General features: G+C 39.6%; 1 protein-coding gene and 1 long non-coding RNA gene across 5 annotated transcripts in view; both read right to left on the bottom strand.

Annotated features, from left to right (window-relative positions):
- TGFBR1 (transforming growth factor beta receptor 1) overlaps positions 1-19770 on the bottom strand; it is a 68037-nt gene extending 48267 nt beyond the window's left edge. Inside the window, exon 1 of one of the 4 annotated variants that reach the window (XM_082404051.1) lies at positions 19553-19770. In XM_082404051.1, the coding sequence (XP_082260177.1) occupies positions 19553-19637 (85 nt within the window). In that variant the 5' untranslated portion in view covers positions 19638-19770. The remainder of the gene's footprint in view (positions 1-19552) is intronic. The other 3 variants (XM_082404052.1, XM_082404049.1, XM_082404050.1) reach the window with 3 other exon arrangements.
- Positions 5504-19238, bottom strand: LOC309634307. The gene is made up of 2 exons (XR_014247964.1): positions 10659-19238; positions 5504-9923 (listed from the first exon to the last, which is right to left on the bottom strand). It is a non-coding gene; the product is annotated as an uncharacterized lncRNA (long non-coding RNA).
- Positions 19771-20269: the final 499 nt, after the last annotated feature.

The raw sequence follows: 20269 nt of genomic DNA, 5'->3' as shown, positions 1-20269 counted from the left end.
GATAACATTTCACTCCTAAATGTTGGGCTTCAAAACAAAAACCTGACTTATCCAAACATTTCTTCAGATAAATTCCATTTACTTCTGTCACATTTAAAGCACTTAAGAAGAATCATTTATATAATTCAACAAACGAATGAGGGCACTTTGAAATTCTCAATCACTTGGTTTTCACAATACCTCCATTTTCTAGTCTCCAAAGCTCCACAGAATTAGCTGATATAATGTTAACTGTTATCAGAGAAAAGCACACTACGAAAAGGCTGCCTAAATGGCAAGATGAGATTTAATAGGGGCAATTACTACAAAGGCCTTCACTTAGGTTCAAAATAAACTGCAGAAGTGCAGGATAATTGCTTAGTAGATTTGGGGAATCTGTTTAAGAACAGATTTAAAAAGAGTCAACAATATTTACTGTTAACTGTAGCCATGGTGATGGGGGAGACAGAGGGAGAACTGGGCACAAAATCCCACAAATATCCAATACAACAACTAATCAGTATGTGTTACTTGAATATCAATCTGCCATGTAAATGAGTCAGAGAATCAAAGAATTAATTCAGCAAAGTTTAATCTGAAAGATACCATAGCTGTGAAGACAATCTCATTTTATAGACGTAGCAACTGAGTCAATTTATCTTACTCCAATACTAAATCAAATCATGAGGTCAGCATGTGGTAAATTTTGTTTCATAAAGAATCATTTCCTAACTACAGCTCCTCCCTACAATGGAATTGGCTGCTCAGAAGGTTATGACTTCCCTGTCATTAGAGATATTTAAGCAGAGGCTTAATGACCAATAGCCAGAGTTCATGAAGTAGGGATCTTCTGTAACAAATGAAAAGTTAGTCCAAAACTCAACAATCCTTTAAATAGTAAGATTCTATTATTTTACAAGTTACATCAAATATTAAATATCCACGTTTTCATTTTTTGACCTAGTTCAACTTAACATCTTCAAGGTACAATAACTACAGTAGTGCACCTCATTTTATAATAGTTTATTCTTTTTCCTCCATTAAACTATGAACTGCTTCAGGTCAGGAACTAGTTTAATGCTTTAAGCATCTCCGCATCCCTAGATCCTGGCACACAGGAGAGATCCAGTATGTGCTTCTTAAAAAAACATCCAAGGAATATCTCTTTAGTATGTGACTGGTTGCTACTAGCAGGGTCCTCAATAAAATGGCCAAGCAAGCAAATTTTCTCTTTTACTCCTTACTACCTTCATTTTTGAAATCTTTTCCCCAATTCTCAGTGCTCTCCTTTCAACTGTCCAAAATTCCCATGTAGGTACCTCTCAAGTCCATTTGATGTAAAATATCCCATTGCCCAGAATAACTTCTCTCATCATATAAATGGAGGACAACCCAACACTTTCAAAATTACAAATGAACATACCCTCTGACCCAGAAGGAATATAGCTTATAGATAAACTTGTACATGTGTAAAGTGGCTTACATATACTTACATAACAGGTTATTAATTTCCTAATCAGTTATACTAGACTGTAATTTTTCCTATGCATCTATCAATAGAACTGGTAAAATAATGGCACCACTATGAAATGGAAGATCATATAGCCACACACACACACACAAAAATACGATGTTTTCTATGTACTAATGTAGACCGACCTGAAGATATATTAAGTGAAGATCCACATAGTGCACAACACTGTATTTGTTTTTTTAATATAAATTTTATTTTTTTAAATTGGAGTATAATTGCTTTACAATGTCGTGTTAGTTTCTGCTGTACAGTGAAGTGAATCAGCTATATGTATACATTTATTCCCTCCCTCTTGGACCTCCCTCCCACACAACCCCATCCCACCCATCCAGGTCATCACAGAGATAGTAACATTTGTGCTAGAAAAAGGAAGGAAGGAAGTAGGAATGGAGGGAGGGAGGAAAATGCATACATATATTGGCTTGCAAATATTACAAAGTATCTCCCTGGAAGGATATAAAAAACAGGTAACACTGACTTCCAAGGAAGGGAACTGGGTACCCAGAAGATAGGAGTGGAAGGAGACTCTTCACTATAAACCCATTTGCACTTTTTGAATTTTGAAAAATGTGACTGTATTATGTCTATTCAAAGTTATAAAAAATGTTTAATATGCCCCTCTGTGCTCCATCCCTCTTCCCTATCTTGTCTTCAAAACTCCAACTCAGGATATTTAACCCTAAGGAGTACAGTCACTTCATGTCAATTTCAAACTGTTCTTTCTGGAAAATAATTTGCAAAGATATAGTAAGAGCCTTTAAAAAGTCTATATCTTTTAATTCATTAATTCTACTTCCTAAAATTTAGTCTAAGGAAACAATAGATGATAGCAAAGATATAAGCACACAGATGTTTGTTACAGCATTTTATGGTTGAAAACAACCTATATGAGTGACAACAGGGCAATGACAGAATAAATTATGACACAATTGTAAGTGGTACACTATATAGCCGTTAAAGCTGATACTTTATAGAAGTATGTTTAAGGACAAAGGAATGATCGTACTATTAAAGCTATATACAAAGTGATTATAATTCCATTCCTATCAGGTGATCTTCTTGGTTTTGTTCCACTGCAATGAGTAGAGGCGGTATGTAAATATACAGAGCAGATGTGTGTACTCTGCCTCACCCTAGCCCATGAAAAAAATGGACAAACTTGTATTTATGATGGTGAGTGCTAAAAAATAAATAAATGAATTTCTTATTTTCCCCAATCTAAACACACTATTATACAGTTTCTCATTGGATTCTATGTTGACTAGTGGGTATTACAAGAGAACAGTAGTTCATTTCATTCTTTCATGAAATTCAGAGACCAAAAAAACAAACAAACAAACAAACAAGTTCGAGTCCTATCTCTGCCAATCAGCCTCTAAGTAATTCTGAGGAAGCTGCTTAACTTTTGGAGCCTGTTTCCTAAATGTATAACAATAGCATTCTCAGAAGGTTTGAGGGTTAAATGAGATAACAGAACATTTAGTAACAGTGCCTAGCACATAATAAAATGCTCAAAAATTCATTTATGCACTCATTCAACAAGTATTTTTAACACCTACGATGTGCCAGTTCCTGTTCTAGATGCTGGACAGAGAATCAAAACAAACCTTTATACAGCTCTAGGAGGCAACACTGACACAATATAATGTAAACATGCGCACGTACAGCACTGAGCGAGCATTCATGGTAGCTATTTCTCTCTCCATTCACAAATATCCACACAGAGTTTTTCAGCAATGTGACTGCTTGCACAGGGTTAACCCAAGAACTTCACTCTTGTAGCATGTGAGAGATACCTACGGGGAAGTATGTTTTCAGTTCCAATCCAAATTAACAAAGTGTTGGGACACATCCAGTAAACACATTTATATGTAATACCCCCAAATGATAAAGAATCGTAATTCATTAACCATAAAATGTTCACGCTGGAAGGCAACTGATAATTACCTGATCCTAACCCTTTATTTTATAGATGAGTAAAGAGGAGTGCCCTAAGAGTTATACCAATGTAATCTAGATTTACTCGAAAAGCACAAAAAGAAAAAAAGGATTATTAGATAATCTAGGGTGATCTCCCCCAAGCAGAACAAGACAAAGGATTCAACCCTTTCCCTCTGGAAAGCAAGAGTGGCTGTAGGAGACATTGTGAGTTGGTTGCATAGATACCAAGATATGGTGATGAACCTAAATGAACGTAGCATATCATTCTGGACTAGGGGAATGAGGTATGAAACAGAACTGTGGCAAGAGAAGGAAGTGGTAACCACCCACCAGCTGCCTTTGAATTAAGAGCAGAGGAGAGTTACACCTCGGCCAGCAAACAGCAAAAGACCTACTAGAGCCATAGTTGAAGATATGAGGCGAAGGCCTGTGTAGTTAGTAATTTTAGAAGCAGAGAATAAGGCCTGAACACACACCTTTTACTAGAAAAGAACATTGTGTTGTCACCTGTGAAGGAAGAAAGAACACACCTCTAGGAAGACAGATGATTAGGATGAGACTCCTACTCTCAAGGAGCTCACAGTGTAATGTGGAGAACAAACATGCAACTGATAAAGGGTAATATGGACAAAGTGCAGAGGCAGCACAGAAATGGGAGACTTATCTCAAAGATGACATCTCAACTGAGGCTTATGGAAGGCTAAAAAAGGAAAGGAGGTCATTCAAGGGCGGTGATATACAAAGATATTGTATGTAGACTCAGGAATAAGAGAATTAGGCAGTTTAGGAAAATGTGAATAGATCATATAAACAAAAATACGGATAAAATTCAACACCTATTCAAGATAAAGCAAAGTCACTATACAAAGAAGTTATCGCCTTTTCTTAAACCAGCAACAAATAGAAAACACAAATTATAAAATATTATCATTCACAAAAGCATCCCCCAAAATCAAATATCTAGGAATAAATCTAACAAACAACATGTAAGACCTTTACAGTGAAAGCTTCAAAACAATACTTGATAGACATTATGAAAAATATAAAATAAAATGTATTTATCTATAAATGGAGAAACATGCCAGCCTCCTCACTGGATGGTTCAATACTGTAAAAATGTCAATATTCTGCAAAGTGATCTGTACATTCAACAGAATCAAATCAAAATCCTACAGGTTGGGTTGTGTGTATATGTGTGTGTGTGTGTGTGTGTGTGTGTGTGTGTGTGTGAACTGACAAGGTGATTCTAAAATTTATGTGGAAAAACATCCCAAGAACAGTCAAAGCAATCTTCAAAAACAATGCTTTTGGAAAACCTAACTACTAGATATCAAGACCCATTATAACATTATAATACTAAGACAGTGTGGTATTGGCACAATGGCAAATAGACCAATGAAATAGAATAGAGATTCCAGAAACAGACTCTCACATATACAACTACTTGATTTATAGTACAGGTGACAACACAGTGTACTAGGAAAAGGAAGGCATTACCAACAAATAGTACTGGGTCAACTGGGCATACATATTTTTAAAATGAAAAAAAAAAAAAAAATCTCATACCATAATCAAAAATCAACTCCAAATGGACTGTGCATCTCAAAGTGAAAGGTAAAACAAGAAGCCTTTTAGATGAAAACACAGAAAAACATTTTCAAGACATTGAATCCAGAAATATTAATCAAATAGCATTCAAAAAGCACTAACCTTAAAGAGAAAAAGACTGAAATTGGACTACATTAAAATACATTACAGTTCAACAAAAAGACACCATTCTCCTTTGCCATTTTTCTATTCATGTCTTTCTGTTTTAGATTTACCAAATATTTGTCTATTTTAATAATGTGTTTACAAAGAACTGATTTGGGGTTCTATGTATCATATCTGCTTTTCTTAATTTTTTTCTAAATCCTTATTTTCTTTGTATTTACTTGGTCTATAGCTTGATTTTGAATCTTCTTACTTTCAGATTTTCCTTTGGGTACTCCTTCAGCAAAACTCCCACTAAGTTTGATATGCTCTTGTTCATTTCTAAATGGCTTATAATTTACAATTGTAACTTCTTCTTTAACCTGAGGATTATTTAGAAGAATAATCTTACATTTCCAAGTAGATACATTTTTTATTTTGTTTTTTTTTTTTTTTGGCTGTTGTTAATTTTTAATCTGACCTTTCTTTGTAGACTTCCAAATCATCAATTTCCTGGAAAATTGCAGAATTATTTTGCAAAACTATTATTCATGATTATGAAATTGGAATACATTATTTATTATTCTGTTATTCAAGCACTGCTTTCTTAATCTACAAACAGTGAAATTATCAATGTCTTCTTGTATTTTTAACAATTCTGGCCTTACATATTTTGATAATATTTTATTAGTTGCATAAAGATTCATGACATGTCTTAAGAGATGGTACCTCTTATCAAAATAAAATATTAATACATCTCTTTCTTCCCTTTAATGCTTTTGTAGTTTGAATTTTATTTTGTCAGGTATGAATCTTATCATACCTACTTTTTTTGGGGTCAGATTTGCCTTTTTCTATTCCACTCTTTCAACCTTTGATGTCACTTTAAGTGTTTCTTGAAAAACTTTGTTAGATTGCAGGCCTTTGTGTCTATATTAATCCTATCTAAGAATCTGTCCTTTCAACAGGGGAATTCAATCCTTCATATTTACTAAGCATTCATGGACTTATAACTGCCATATATTTACCATTAATTTTTTTAACTTAGATTTATTTTGATCAAAGCTGTACATGTACAGAGTTTAAGGCGTCAAATAGTTCTACAAGATTGTTACCAAAAAAAAAAAAAAAAAGGTAACAACTCCTGAACAATCAACCCTTCCTATTTCCCGCTCCACAGAAGCAATCACATTTTCTACTCTTAACTGAGTCTCTTGGTATTTAGTTTTATGTAATTCCCACCCCTTTGCAAAACAAAGGAAAAAATAACAGAATTTAGCCAAAAGAGAGATGATAGATACTGTTAGAAATCTGAGACTTGGTGAACCACAACTTACACAGGCTATAACCTTCTTGCCTTCCCTAGTCTGAAATGGTCATCTCCCTTGTCAAATAAAATTTCAAAGAAAGCAGTTCAATTCTAGTTACAGTCTCCTAGAGAAAGAAACCTGAACTAAACCAAGCAAGGACAGAAAAGCCCACTCAAAATGAGAGGCTTTTATAATAGTTATATTGTTACAATATTTCTAACCTTTGAATCCATGGCCTCCCTTGGGGCATGAGGATGCAAGCAGCTAGTGTTGTCTGAACTCCTTTGAGGAACACTTACCCTTTTAAGACTAAACTATGTGTATATAAAAACTAGAGCTTGGGGATGTACTGTAATCAACCTAAAAGTTTTCAGACCTCAAAATCTAGACGTCCCAAGACTTAGCATTAGGAATTCAGCTTTCAAATTACTAGTACCATTTTGGTTACTGAAGAAGGCCTCTAGCAGGGGGTTGGTTAGAGTCTGCTAAGGCTTGATGTTACTTATCCTTTGGAGAATAGAAGATACAGCACAGAATTATGTTGTACAGAATTATGCAGCATGTGTATATGGCGGCACAGAGTTATGTCTATACTCTGTTAATATTAACTTACTAACTATAAGTTAATAGTTATTAGGCCCTAGCAATGGTTTATAATGGTTCATAGGTGATTATACTCATTTGCTCCATGAGACTTTTTTCCCCTGTTCCAGGATCTCTAAGCTAAATTAGATGCAAGGACCCAATTGCTTAGAGCAGCTATTTCCTTAGGGCATACTATTTGCAATGCACAGCTAATTCTGAGTCTGCTGACCCTTGAAGAGTATCCCCTAAGGTTTCTGCCTGACTCCTAAAACCCCATTTATTGAAACTCCCTCCTTCGCCTTCTCCCATCATATGGCAAGGGTAGGCTGGATCTGACAAAACTTAAGTGATATATGAGAAAGGGTGGAAAGGCCCCAGCTAAAAGAATATTTATGTGGCCATGTTTTTGTTTTTGTTTTGTTTTTAAAGGATAAGGTGGAAGAAACAATTGTGATCTTGGGGAGAAAGATTATATAAGAACAGAAATACTCAAGATTATAAATGCATTAAAAATAAGAAGGAAAAGAACAAAAGTAAAATTTACCATGGAAAGGGAGAAAGCAAAACAATAAAAAGAAAAAAAATAGAGCCTTTGTTCATAGGAAAGTCATCTATAGTGCTAATTGTGTTAATTGGCTTGTTTGTTGGTGAGTAGGGAATTCCAAATCTGCAATGCACAACTATCACTTGTAATTTAAAAAAAGGATAGAGAAAAGAAAGAAAAGGACAGGAAAACTTGAAACAGACCTGTGGTTCTCAATCCCTGGAGACTGTCAAGGAAAGGGCCTAGAATGTGCATGCCAGAGGGCTCTGGACCCCCGGTTGTTTTATTTCCTTTGGCTGTAGCAAGTACCGCTGGTTGGTCTGTGTTCAGAGAAATCAGTAATAGAAACATATCTGGGGTGAGGAGATGGTATAGATTTTTTTTAGTCCCCCCCCAACATTATATTATGAACGTTTTCAAACATTCAGAAAAATTGACAGAAATGTGAACACCTCTATAGCCACCATTTAAATTTCATAACTGCTACTATTTTGCTATATTGATTTCATCATTATTTATCCATCTATGCATCCATCTGTTAAGGGTCTGATTTGATAGTATTTAAAGAAATCTTCCACAAAGTTAGGCGATTTTTAAGAAATCATTCTCCCTAATGGAGGCTTGAGTCAGAAAAGGGATGCTAAATAAAATTGTGAGGAGGCAGTTGGATTCCTGTTCAGTCATTAGCTGAATTATCATCCTGAAATTATCCTGCTTATCCTGAAATACCACGTAATGTCTGAGCTTCAGTTTCCTCACTTATAAAGTTAGACAAAATGATAATCATGGTCTCATGGTCCTTTCTAGTCTAAAAATTCTATGATTCTATAAAAAACAATTTTCTTAATAACTATCATTTACTCCATGTTTTCTATGTGCCAGGAAGTATGCTCCAAGTTTAGGAGCATAAACTCATTTAATCTTCACAGGTTCCTTAAAATTTCTGAGATACCACACTCATGAAAACTGTCACCTGTTTTAGCAGCATGTGGCCAGGCTGACCTATTTCCAGTTGCGCTTCCTCTCCACATGCTCAGTGCTCTTTACTAGCACCAACTATACACTTCTCTGGTGGAACCAGCTGGAACTAGCAATCAGAAATTAGCTTTCCTCATTGAGAAACAAGAGCAAACTGTAGCCCCTGGTCTGTAATTTTTTCCCCAAATGTGAAATGAGATAAAATAGCTAAAACTACTTTAACTTGTTTATTTTGGTAAAATAATTACATATAATTATTGTTGAAGGAAATCTACAATACACAATCTTGGTGTTTTTATTCAAATCTGTTGTACACTGAATAACAAAATTAAAATGTCAGTTTTTCAATTGGAGAAAAAAGGACTCAAATCAATAGCCATGTGCTAAACAAAGAGACTCAATTAGAACACATTATAGTTTGGTTTGGGAATGAATACATCAAGAAAAAAAAAAAAGCCCCATACACATATTGTGTGTGCATGTGTGTGTGTGTGTGTGTGTGTGTGTGTGTGTGTGTGTGTGTGAGAGACAGAGAGAGAGCGAGAGAGAGGGGGAAAGAGAGAGAGAGAGGGAGGGAGGGAGTAAGAGTTTGTGTGTTTGTATAAATGAAAAGCCACCATTACTGCTTTTATCTCTATATTCCTCTTCAGGTTTATCTCCTCTATGTTCAGTGCTCCCAAATATGTATATTAGTCCTTATTTCTAGTAAAAAAAAAAAAAAAAAAAATTTGTCTTTGCTTTTTTCCATGGGAGCTATTTGTTATTTCCATACATATTTAAAGATCTTATATTGTAGAAATGTAACAGGATGCCTGCACAAGGTGTCCTAGAACTATAAATATACACTATTATGCAATCAGTGAGGTTCACACCTCGGAAATCTAGATGGAATGGTTATCCTGAAGCAAGTGAACAAAAATAAGGAGGCTCAGCCTGTTGATTAGAACAAGGAAACACTGGAACAGGCCTAAAGTAACTCTGCAACTGCAGAATACGCAAGGCAAGTGAATTCACTCAAGTCATGGAGAGTGATAAACCCCAATTCTTCACTTTTTTCCCAATGCCCCTTATACAAAGCTTCTATAATAGATTCTGCTCAAGAGCAGGGAGAAACTTGTTTTCCCCAGTGAAATAAGCATGTCTCTAACCAAAGAATATCCTTTATGGTAACATACGTGGGTATCTTTTATATGAATATTGGGTTACTATACAACCAACATATATAGGGCCACGCTCTCTAGGTAAGTGCAGTCTCTCCTCAAGGAAGTCATCATTCCCATAATTCATCACCCAGAAAGGAGGCAGCTCTTCAAACAGGAAACCCAAGCAAAGACACTCTCTGGACCTTGCTGAGTTGGGACTGTGGGAAAAGAGGTAGATGTCTGGCTCAGTTCACTTGGTGGCAGTACTCACTCTGTCTGCCAAACGGAGACAGGCCAAAAGATAAGGACCTGAAGACAGAGTCTTTGTAAACCAGAATGAATAGTTTTATGTTGCTTTCTATCCATAGCTTTTAGGATAGCTTGATTTAAACATTCCAGCCTTATATCAGCTGTTGCACTGGCATTAAGGTAAAACTAGTGTGTCCTTAAGAGTAGAGAATAAAAATGGTAGCAGCAGCACTAAACTGAATCCTCAAACATATTAAAGAGGAAGGCTGAGAACAAGAATCAGGGCTGCCAGGTCCTGGAACTCTTTTAACACTTGGAGATTCTCCCTGCATTGTGGCCTTCGTGTTTGGGGGCTCCATTTTATTAAGGAAGGTGGCAGCCTCCTCATGTGTTCTCAACAACAGGCAATGAGATCTATGCAAACTCTCAGGTTCCCTTATTGCCCTCAATCCTAGAAAACTCAAAGCTAATTATTGTGCTCAACTACTAAAGCTTTCCTCAGGTAAAAGTTATAGCTAATTTTTCTCTTTCTTTTCCTCTTTTACTTGTTGGTTGTTATCTTTCTGATCACTAGTTTTGGTCTTACTGCATATATTTTTATTTCAAGCGTCCTAAATTCTTTTATAGAAAATGGCCAGAGGACAAGACAAGCACTGAATAAATTTTTCCCATACAATAAGATAAAGTTATAAAACAGTGCTCACCTTGAAGCCATGAATGCTAGGGAAGTCGAGAGCCTGTATGCTGGCTAAAAACAGTGAGCAAGGAAGCCTGGACTACACCTGTAAGTAAAGAATTCTGGGGTAGAAGAAGAGCTTGGAGATAATCAATTCCATCCTCTCACCTAATGCAAGAAATGTGTTCTACAGCTTCTTGGACAGAAGGTTATCTCTGCCTCCCACCTCTGTCTGAATATTTCCAGTGACAGGGAACATAGCACCTTATAATGTTCCACTTCATGACAGCTCCCATTGATAGAAAGTCCTTTCTTACATTGAGTGAAATCTGCCTCTCAGTCTACCAATTAATCATAGTTCATTACACAGACATGTATTTCCTCTTCCAAAAGGCATTCCTTCACTTATTTAAATGTATAAGTCTCATTTATTGAATATCTATCAGTATCAGGCTATGTGCTAGGTACTCTATAAACACTACTATTGATACATATTATCTTCACAATCATCATTGAAGTTAGGTGTTATCCTCCTGCGAAAAGTGAGTCCCAGAGAGACACACTGATTAGAATCTAATGCCAGACAAATATGTGGGGGCTCTTATACCTGTTCCCATAAAGATTTTATTACATTTCTGGCAACCAAGTCACATGATTTAAACGCCTTCAAAATTGGAAAGAAAACAAATAAGTTAGATCAATCCAAAGAGAAAAATAAAGATGGTCTAGAGATACGTACAACTGCACCAGTGTTTAGTTCACGGAGAAAAACAGTAGCATGAAAAGCGTTTAACAATATTGCCATCCGGAAGCTCCAAGAGACAGCAAAGGTAACACCTATTAACATCACAACCATGACGTGAAGCCAGTGGAGTAAAAGCAGGCTTCAAACAAGAAACTCCCTCTCTTGTACCTCAGCCAGGAACCAGAGCAGATTCCCAGGAAGTCAGTCATATTACTGCAGAGAAAGCAGCATAGCCTAAAGGCCAATTTCAGTAGAACCAGAAGTTCACAAACGATTCTGAATATATACTTCTTTGGCTTGGGGGTAGGGGGGTGGGTAACAAAACATGGACCTGCAACCGGGAGCGAAGAATGTAACAGTGAATTGAGCAAGGCTCCACATCTAAGCTAGGAATTCAGGATCAAAATAAATACTCCACTTAAGGTGGTTTGGGGGGCATGAGAATCCAAAAGAATGGGGTGGAAGGAAATGCTGATAATCATTTCTCTGCCTAACGTCCTCTCCCATTCCAACCATGTTCCAGTCTTATATTGTTGCTGCCTACTGAACCATTTCACTTGCCTAGCCTACTTTCACCTCAAACTCAACATGCTCAAATCAGAATTCATTTCCCTTCAATCTTTCTCTCACCAAATTCCTTACTAGTTAAAGGCATTATCTCGGTATAAAAATCCTGGAGTCATTCTTTTTTTATTTCATGGAGTCCTTCTTAATTTTTTTACTCCACCTTTTTACAGTTAAGAGCTACTGCCATTCAACAAATATTTACTGAGTGCCTACGATGCACCAGGCACTTTCTTTGCACTCTAGATACACTGATGAACAAAACAAAGATATACACTTTCATGAAGCTTATATCCTAGTAGTTAGAGGGAAACAATAAACATAGTAAATAAGTAAATATGATAAGTAAATACAGTATTTCAGAAGGTAGTGTTAAAAAAAGAAAAAGCAAAGCAAGATAATGACAATTACAAAAAGGGTGGTCAGGGTAAGGCTCTTTGAGAAAAAGGTGACATGTGAGCAAAGACACAGAAGAGGTGAGGGAGGAAGCCAAGAGCCTGCAGGGAAGGCAACAGCCATGCAAAGGCCCTACTGCCAGCTCCTATTTCTTTAAAATGTCACAGAGCCACCCTTTCACTCCATTCCCAAGGCCATCATACCTACTCCAAAAACTCCTAGGTAGCCACCCTGCTCCATTTCCTCTGTGGTGCAGTTAAACATTCTTTTTCCTGATTTTCAAGGCTCATAATTCTCTGAGCCCACCCTCTACATCATGAACTTCCATTCCTCCCCTTAAAATTCTTGAAACTTAGCACGCTCCTTCTTCACTCACATCATCCTCCCCTACCTAGGCGTACTTTCCCTCTGCCCCTCATCCTCTCTAAACCCTACCTATTCTGCAAGGCACAAGATCAAGTCCTATCACCTCTAGAGAGCAGTCCCTGTGGTTGCTATTACTGAATCTGTATTCATATTTCCCCAGCATCATACTCCTTGAAAGCAAGTGTGCGTCTTTTTCTATACCTCCCACTGAGTTGACCATTACTAAATATTTGCTAAGATTAAATGAGCTATTTCTACTACAAGCCAGAGCTCTGCCATCTTAAAAACATATTAGCTTTGATAAACTATTGAGACAGAATGATTAAAGAATGATTATATTATACAAAAAAATGCAAAGGGGACAGAATAAGCCAAAATGTTAACGATGGACAATGATAGCTTTTTTCTCTTCTCTGATTCAAATTTTCGGCTCTGTGTGCCTACGTTAATTTGAGAAGCAAAGAGTTTGCTATGAATATAAATAAATCAACACAAATAGTGAGGGATCAACCATCATTAGAATCATTGGAGAGATTCAAATTACCTAAAAATATAATGTCAAAGAAAGACTGCAAGCATCTGAGTAAGCTGTAGTTGCAAAGAGGCAAACTGTAATAAAGACAAGCTGAAGCATATTCTCATGGTGAAGGAAAGGAAGGAAGGAAAGAAGGGAGGGAGGGAGGAAGGAAGGAAGGAAGGAAGAAAATCTTCCTGACAAAATGACCATTATAAGATATTTACTGTGTATGAAAGCAGCGTGATGCAGAGGAAAGAGTACACACTCTGCAAAGGTTAAACACAGGCTCCACCATTCATTAACATCATGACCTCAGTTTCCTGGTCTGTAAAATGGAAACACAGAAGCTCTTCTATTTACAAACTTTCATAGGAACAAACTAAGTTCCAATCTGAGCAAAATCCTGACAACTCTGCCTACCCAGGCTGATGGAGTTAATGGTAATGCACAATCATTTGAGTCTCAGTGGCTGGACTACTGTTAGTCACTATCTGTTCCATCTAAAGGAGTGTCTTCCTTTTACAAATGTATTTATGATTAAAATATGAATGACAAAATATTAACATCTTTAGATAATGTTTAAGAGAGCTGAAAAGAATCCTGAGTTAAAACCAATGTTATCAAAATCTACAGTTATCTCCTGGGCACTGGTCACTGGACCTGGGAACAAACGGACTTAAAAAGAGTCTTTTGGAAATTAACTGGTACAAAAGTAAGAAGATTTGGTACTATTACACAACTATCATCCAAGGTTGGTTATGCGAATTAAATGAGACAAGGCAGGTAGAATTCCTAGCACATTCTTAAATATATTCCTTTCAGATTGATAAAATGGTGCAAGGACCACTGAACCTTCACAGAAATGTCAAAGCAACCTGTGTGTATATGCTGCAAGTCATAATATTTTTGTTATAAATCATTCTGTATAATGTATACTGCTCTCAGATTGCCAAAATGAGGGAGCGGCTTTACAAAAGGCCAGATCTGATCTATAAAATTGTACCCATAAAACCAATCAGACTTGCTCCACTAGTGTTTGAGAAAGTGTCTAAGGCAAAAAGCCTACAAGTCAATCAATCGTTAAGTTCACATCTAAAAAGGGTAACCATAAGAAACTGACTTGTAGTATTTGGACTAAAACTGTACAGCTAAACCTGGATCTAATTCAGAGTAGCAGCAAATCTTAATGTTTATGGAAACTGCTTAGATTTGATATTGAGAAAATTACATTAAGTAATGCATTAAATATTATCCTAAGTATTGCAGTTAGGCTGGGTCAAGACAGACTATAAATTTTGAGGAGATTCCAAAAGTTTTCTTGAGCCAGTTCTATGGAACAAGACATGAAAATTCCTGAGAAACATGCCAGCATCTGCTGTCAATTCCAGAATCAGGAAGCGAAGATGTGACCCAATCACATGGTACCAAACCAGGGTCCATCTGTTCAGAAAAAGTTGCATTATGCAAGCCATGACCAAGAAAAAAACAGCAAAAGGCATGAGGTTTTTTGACATGTGCAGGGGATTCTGTGGTTTGAAAAGATATGTTCTCATATCAAAAGGGCCATCCATAGGATACTGGCATTTTCAAAACCCACTTCATTAGACATGAACATATCTGATACAATACAACTGTACTAAAGAATAGTATTGAGTTCAGGCAACTGTTTCAATTAGGCCTAGGAGAAGCTGTCAACAAAAGTCTTCACAGGAGCATCCTTCCCCACAGGAACAAGATTTATCTCCTTCTTCATTATTTTGAACATGTCAGTTCCCCATTTAATTTTTTTTTTAATTAATTAATTTATTTATTCATTTATTTATTTTTGGCTGTGTTGGGTCTTCGTTGCTACACAAGGGCTTTGTCTGGTTGCGGTGAGCGGGGGCTACCCTTCGTTGCAGTGCGAGGGCTTCTCATTGAGGTGGCTTCTCTTGTTGCGGAGCACAGGCTCTAGGCGCATGGGCTTCAGTAGTTGTGGCTCACGGGCTCTAGAGCGCAGGCTCAGTAGTTGTGGCGCACGGGCTTAGTTGCTCCACGGCATGTGGGATCCTCCCGGACCAGGGCTCAAACCCGTGTCCCCTGCATCGGCAGGCGGATTCTTAACCCCTGCACCACCAGGGAAGTCCCTCCTCATTTAATTTCAACAACAAAGCAGATCATCTAAAATTCTAAACCTAACCATGTGCTACAAGGCCTTTCAATTGCATCCCACTTCAATTAAACCAAATTTTCTTCCAAACTACTATAAGCCTACTTTTCTCAATCAATAAGCACTACACCAGGCCCTTTTTTTCAGCAGTATAAAAAAGGTACTGACCTTCTCTTGAGGACTTTATAACCTATAATTATTCCCCCTCCCTCCCACTTTCAGAACTCACTTTTCTTAAGCTCTGTGAAATTCAAGGTAACTTGACTTAGGTAAGTCACTCCATTAACTCTGTTCCTCCCCCCTCCAAATCCTTCACATTTTAAACTGCCATATAGGACACAAGATCTAGAATCAGAAAAATCAAAGTTCCTGTCCTGGTTCTGTCCAACCCTGAGAAATTCACCTAACCTCTAGAGTTATGCTTTTCTATCTGTAAACTCAGTGATTTATGACTTTCAACATTTGAATGCCTAGCCCTGGTGGGCATCCCATTATATTATACTCTCCCTTACTCATCCCACTTAGATTACCTTTCTGTTTCCAGTCACATATTAGAGAATTTTTAGAATTTGGGAAAAAATAATAGTGGTTAATATATCCAAACCCCACATTTCAGAATAAGGAAATTAACTCTATAAAGAGTAACTTGCCAGCCAGACAATAGAAGCTTTTGCTTCCTGCCCTAGGGGAGCTGGGGGACACAGCTTACAAAGAGAGAGCTTAATACTCATCAAATCCCCCTCTCTGCCCAACTGAATTCTAGCCACCCTTCAAAGTCAGTTTAAGTCCTAAAGTGTCCAGGAAGCCTCCCCCAGTCACTTCAGTCGAGAATACTCACTTCCCTCTTTGAATACTGATGCCTCTCTGCAGGGGTGATATTAAAAGTATTAACAACTAGCACCCCAGTGGTACCAACCAATCAGAAAGGATGTCTAACCAATCAAAACACACGTGGCCCAGTGGGAATTGCTGGTTGAACATCAGCCCTCCTATTAATAACAATACAAAATAGCAACCTCAAACGCCAATACAATTTTCTCATTTGATCTTCACAATCTCATAAACTGGACAAAGTAGGTATCATCCCCATTTTCTACATATCTAGAAGTTGGGACTAATAACCAAATCTAATAACCAACTGCTTCTTTTACCACATCACATGACTTTTCCTGATTGTACACAGAATTCTCAATTAATATTGTATAAACTGTACTTACATATAACAGTATAAACACTAAAGGAATACTCAAGTCAAACAGAATTAATTTAAACAATAAGCATTTAAGTGGAACAGAATATAAAACATAGTGCTAGGTTCTGAGACCATAAAAGAAATAAAAGGCATGATCCTTGCCCTCTGGGTACTTACAACATGTTGGAGAGTATTTGTAAGTAACAGTGCAACATGGTAGAAATAGACAACACAAAGTGTACGTTCTATACAGTTCAGGGAAATACAGACTAAAGCGGTATAGGAAATCAGGACTGAGAACTTCTCTCCTCACACGCCCAAAAGGGGCAAAATTAAATATGTAGTGAAAAGGCTGAAAAGTCAGGAGTGGGTGGAAAAATAGAAAACGCTGGACTCGAGGGTTTGCAGTAGTGGGATGTGAGATCTCTGGTTGGATACACAGAGATGGCCCTAATCATAAGCCTCAAGTACTGCTCTAAGCACTGAATACAAATGGGAAATCTCATAAACCCTTTGTGGGGATGGCTGAGGAAGATTAGCTTGGCAGCAGCCTATAAAAAAGCCTAGGTGAGAGAAACTCTGGAAAGCAAATGGATTTGAGGGATAACAGGCAGGACTAAACTGATGGCTGCATATGAAGTAAGGACAAAACATTCAAGAGGCATCAATGTAAAGAAGAGTTGGGTTTTAGGCATGTTTTGAAAGAAAAAGTTACAAAATGGCAGAAAAGAAGCATTCTCACACAGGATATGTATGTATACATAGTGGTACTAAACTGTGTACCACGGACAAGGAACCAATTTCCCTAGAGAAATCTATGTTGGAGAGAGCAGAAGCTGGGCAGAGAAATACAAAACTGATACCCAGACAATAAGGAACAACTGCAAACTCTTAAAAAGGAAGTCAAATTATAAATTTTAAAAAGCATTTGCGCTTCTTCAGAATATATGAAAGGATGAATGGAAACATCAACATAATGAAGGAGAACAGGCAGACCAGTTGAGGTAGTCTAGACTCAAGCATAATAATAATAGCTCCTGGATCGGCTTTGTATTGTAGGCATGCCAGGGTAGTCTGTAAGCTCCTCCAGGGCATGGACTGAGCAATACTCTGTACATCTATTAAGTCCAATACTGATGCTTGAATACACGAACACTTTGTGTGCTAAGCTAGGTGGAAAAGAGTGAACTATGCTACTTGAGTTAATAGTGGTGTGGAAATGTTACCTATGCTTGATGCATAACTATATGGATTCTCCCACCTGTCCACACATTTATCTTGTCCCCCTTCTCAGGCCAATGTCAAAAATCCATTGTTTCCTCTAATGTAGGCCCAGTGTGAAGGGACTCCAAGAATGTACTAGGAGTGGTTAGGGTTCGGCACTTCCACTGCAGGGGGCACGGGTTCGATCCCTGGTTGGGGAATTTAGATACTACTGCGCGGCAGAGCCAAAAAAAAAAAAAAGAATGTACTAGGAGTCAGAAAGAAGCCAACCTGTTTTTCTAATTGTGAGGACAAAAATCTAAAAGTGAATAATAAAGATCACTCATTAGAGGACTAAAAAAGAAAAATGGGCTATGCCAGACAGTGAGGTGTATATATTAAGGTGTATAGGTTTTGGAAACTCTGAACCCTCAGTGTACTAACTCCAGCTCTTAGTAATTGAGTACTTACCCTCTCCACACCTTAGTTTTCTCATCTATAAAATGGGGCAAATGCCACATAGCCCTAAGGGTTTAGTTGTGAGGATTAGATAATGTACTTTGGTGTACTTCATGCATCTACATCATAGTAAGCTCTTAAAAGACAGTAGCTATTAATAATAATTGGCACCCTAATTCTTGAATTTTTTGTTTTAAAAACATTTGGTGTTCAATTACAGACACAGAAACGTACTTTCACTTTATCTTAGTTGCTTACACTAAGGCTCTATATTTCAGTTTCTAGTACTATAACTTGGATGCTAACAAAGTTTTTCCCTTCTCCTTCCGCGGTGTAGGTGACGACCACATACCCCATCCTAATTTAATATTTTGGAAAACGCAGCAAACACTCCCTCGAAAACCAGCTACACAGACGACTGATTCAAACTACTGTCACTCAAAAAATGGAACATCTCTAGCGATGTTCCTTCGAGGAAATAAAAGCGTTTGATCAATTCAGAGTCACTTCCATTCAAACATTCCAAACCCCCGCAGAGTGAGCAAACGTTCAAGTTTCTACTACGAAAACAATCTGTAGCCTTCTGGTTACTGGATTCACTTCAACACTTTCCCAGAAGCACGAAAGAAGAAGCACTCCGCACATGTTAGTGCCTCCTTGTCCTCACACAAAGCTTCACAGTAGCTCCCCTTCCAAAGCTGGAGAAGCGGCCCCTCTCGGCGGGGTCAGGCCGGCGCCAAAGGCCAGGGCGGCCCTGCTGACCCGGGGGTCTCTGCCACACATTCCCCCCTCCCACTGCTAGGGGAGGCCCTGGAGGATCAGAGCTCACACCCCGCCCTGGAAGCCTCCTCAGACCCCAACCCCTCCCGGGCCCCCGGAGCCTGGAGCACCTACTCGTTCGGGGTGCGGTGCCCGGGACAACGCCACACAGCGCCCCGCAGGGAATGGGGAGCAGCCCCAGCTCTGCCGGTCCCGGCCAGCCCCACACGCTCCGGCCGTCGGCCCGCGCCTACTCGCTCCCCAAAGGGCAGCCCCCGACCCCGGACGGCTTCGCCCGACGCCACCTCCCCCTGAGAGCGGGCAGCCGGGGCGGCCGCAGGCTGCCGGGCAAGTCCACCCGCGCTCCGACCCACGCCCTAGCCCCGCCTCCGCTCCCCGCCCGCGGCTAGCGTGGCGGCGGCCCGAGCAGGAAAGCCCGGCCCCGGCCCAGGCGCCGCCACCTGCGCCCCCGGCCCCGCGCCATGTTTGAGAAAGAGAAGGAGCGAGCCAGAGGCCGGGCCCGGTCCGCGCGCCCCGTAGCCGCATGCCAGTCCCGCCGCGCCGCCGCTCACCCGTCACCTCCGGGACCAGCGTTGCCGCCGCCGCCAGTACGAGGAGGAGCAGCCGGGGACGCGGAGCAGCGGCCGCCGCCTCCATGGTCCCGCCGCCACCGCCTGTGGCCCGGCCCGGCCCGGCAGCCGCTTCTCCTCAGCAAGCCTCGCCTCGCCCCACCTCCCCCGCCGCCGCGGCGGCCTCGCTTCGGCCCTTTGTAACTGCTCCGGGGCTGCGCGTCCATTGGCTGCCGGGCTCCCGCCGGCCCCGCCTCCCCGCCGTCTGCAAACAGCCGAGCGGGCCCCAACCCAGAGCCCCGCCTACGGGCCCTCTGGGCAGCCAATCCAGAGCCGCGGGCGCCTGGCCGCTGGCCACGCCCCCAGACTCCCCGCTTGGGGGGACACGCCAGACCCCTGCAGTTGTGGAAGCCGCTGGGAGTTCGGAGAAGGCCCGGTGGGAAGGATCTAGACAGCGCCAGTACAGCCTTGCCTCCAGCCACCGAGGGCACTGGGTTGTGTCTGGGACGATGGGTGTGTCTGGGTGTGAGTCGCTTTAGGAAAAAGGCTGTGGCTGCTCGACGCTCTTTTCTTCTAGCCTCTTTACTTCTCCCCTAAGATCTGGTACTGAGCCTGATTCCCATTCACAGCCCTGCACCATCAATACCCCACACATTCACCCAGATCCTTAGTACCTTCAAGCAGGCTTCAACTTCCACTCCCCAGATCCTCGCCTCAACT

Source organism: Balaenoptera borealis, assembly GCF_965194805.1.
Source record: "Balaenoptera borealis genome assembly, chromosome: 8".
In the NCBI taxonomy this organism is placed as follows: domain Eukaryota; kingdom Metazoa; phylum Chordata; class Mammalia; order Artiodactyla; family Balaenopteridae; genus Balaenoptera; species Balaenoptera borealis.
This window is presented reverse-complemented; position numbering and strand designations above follow the sequence as displayed.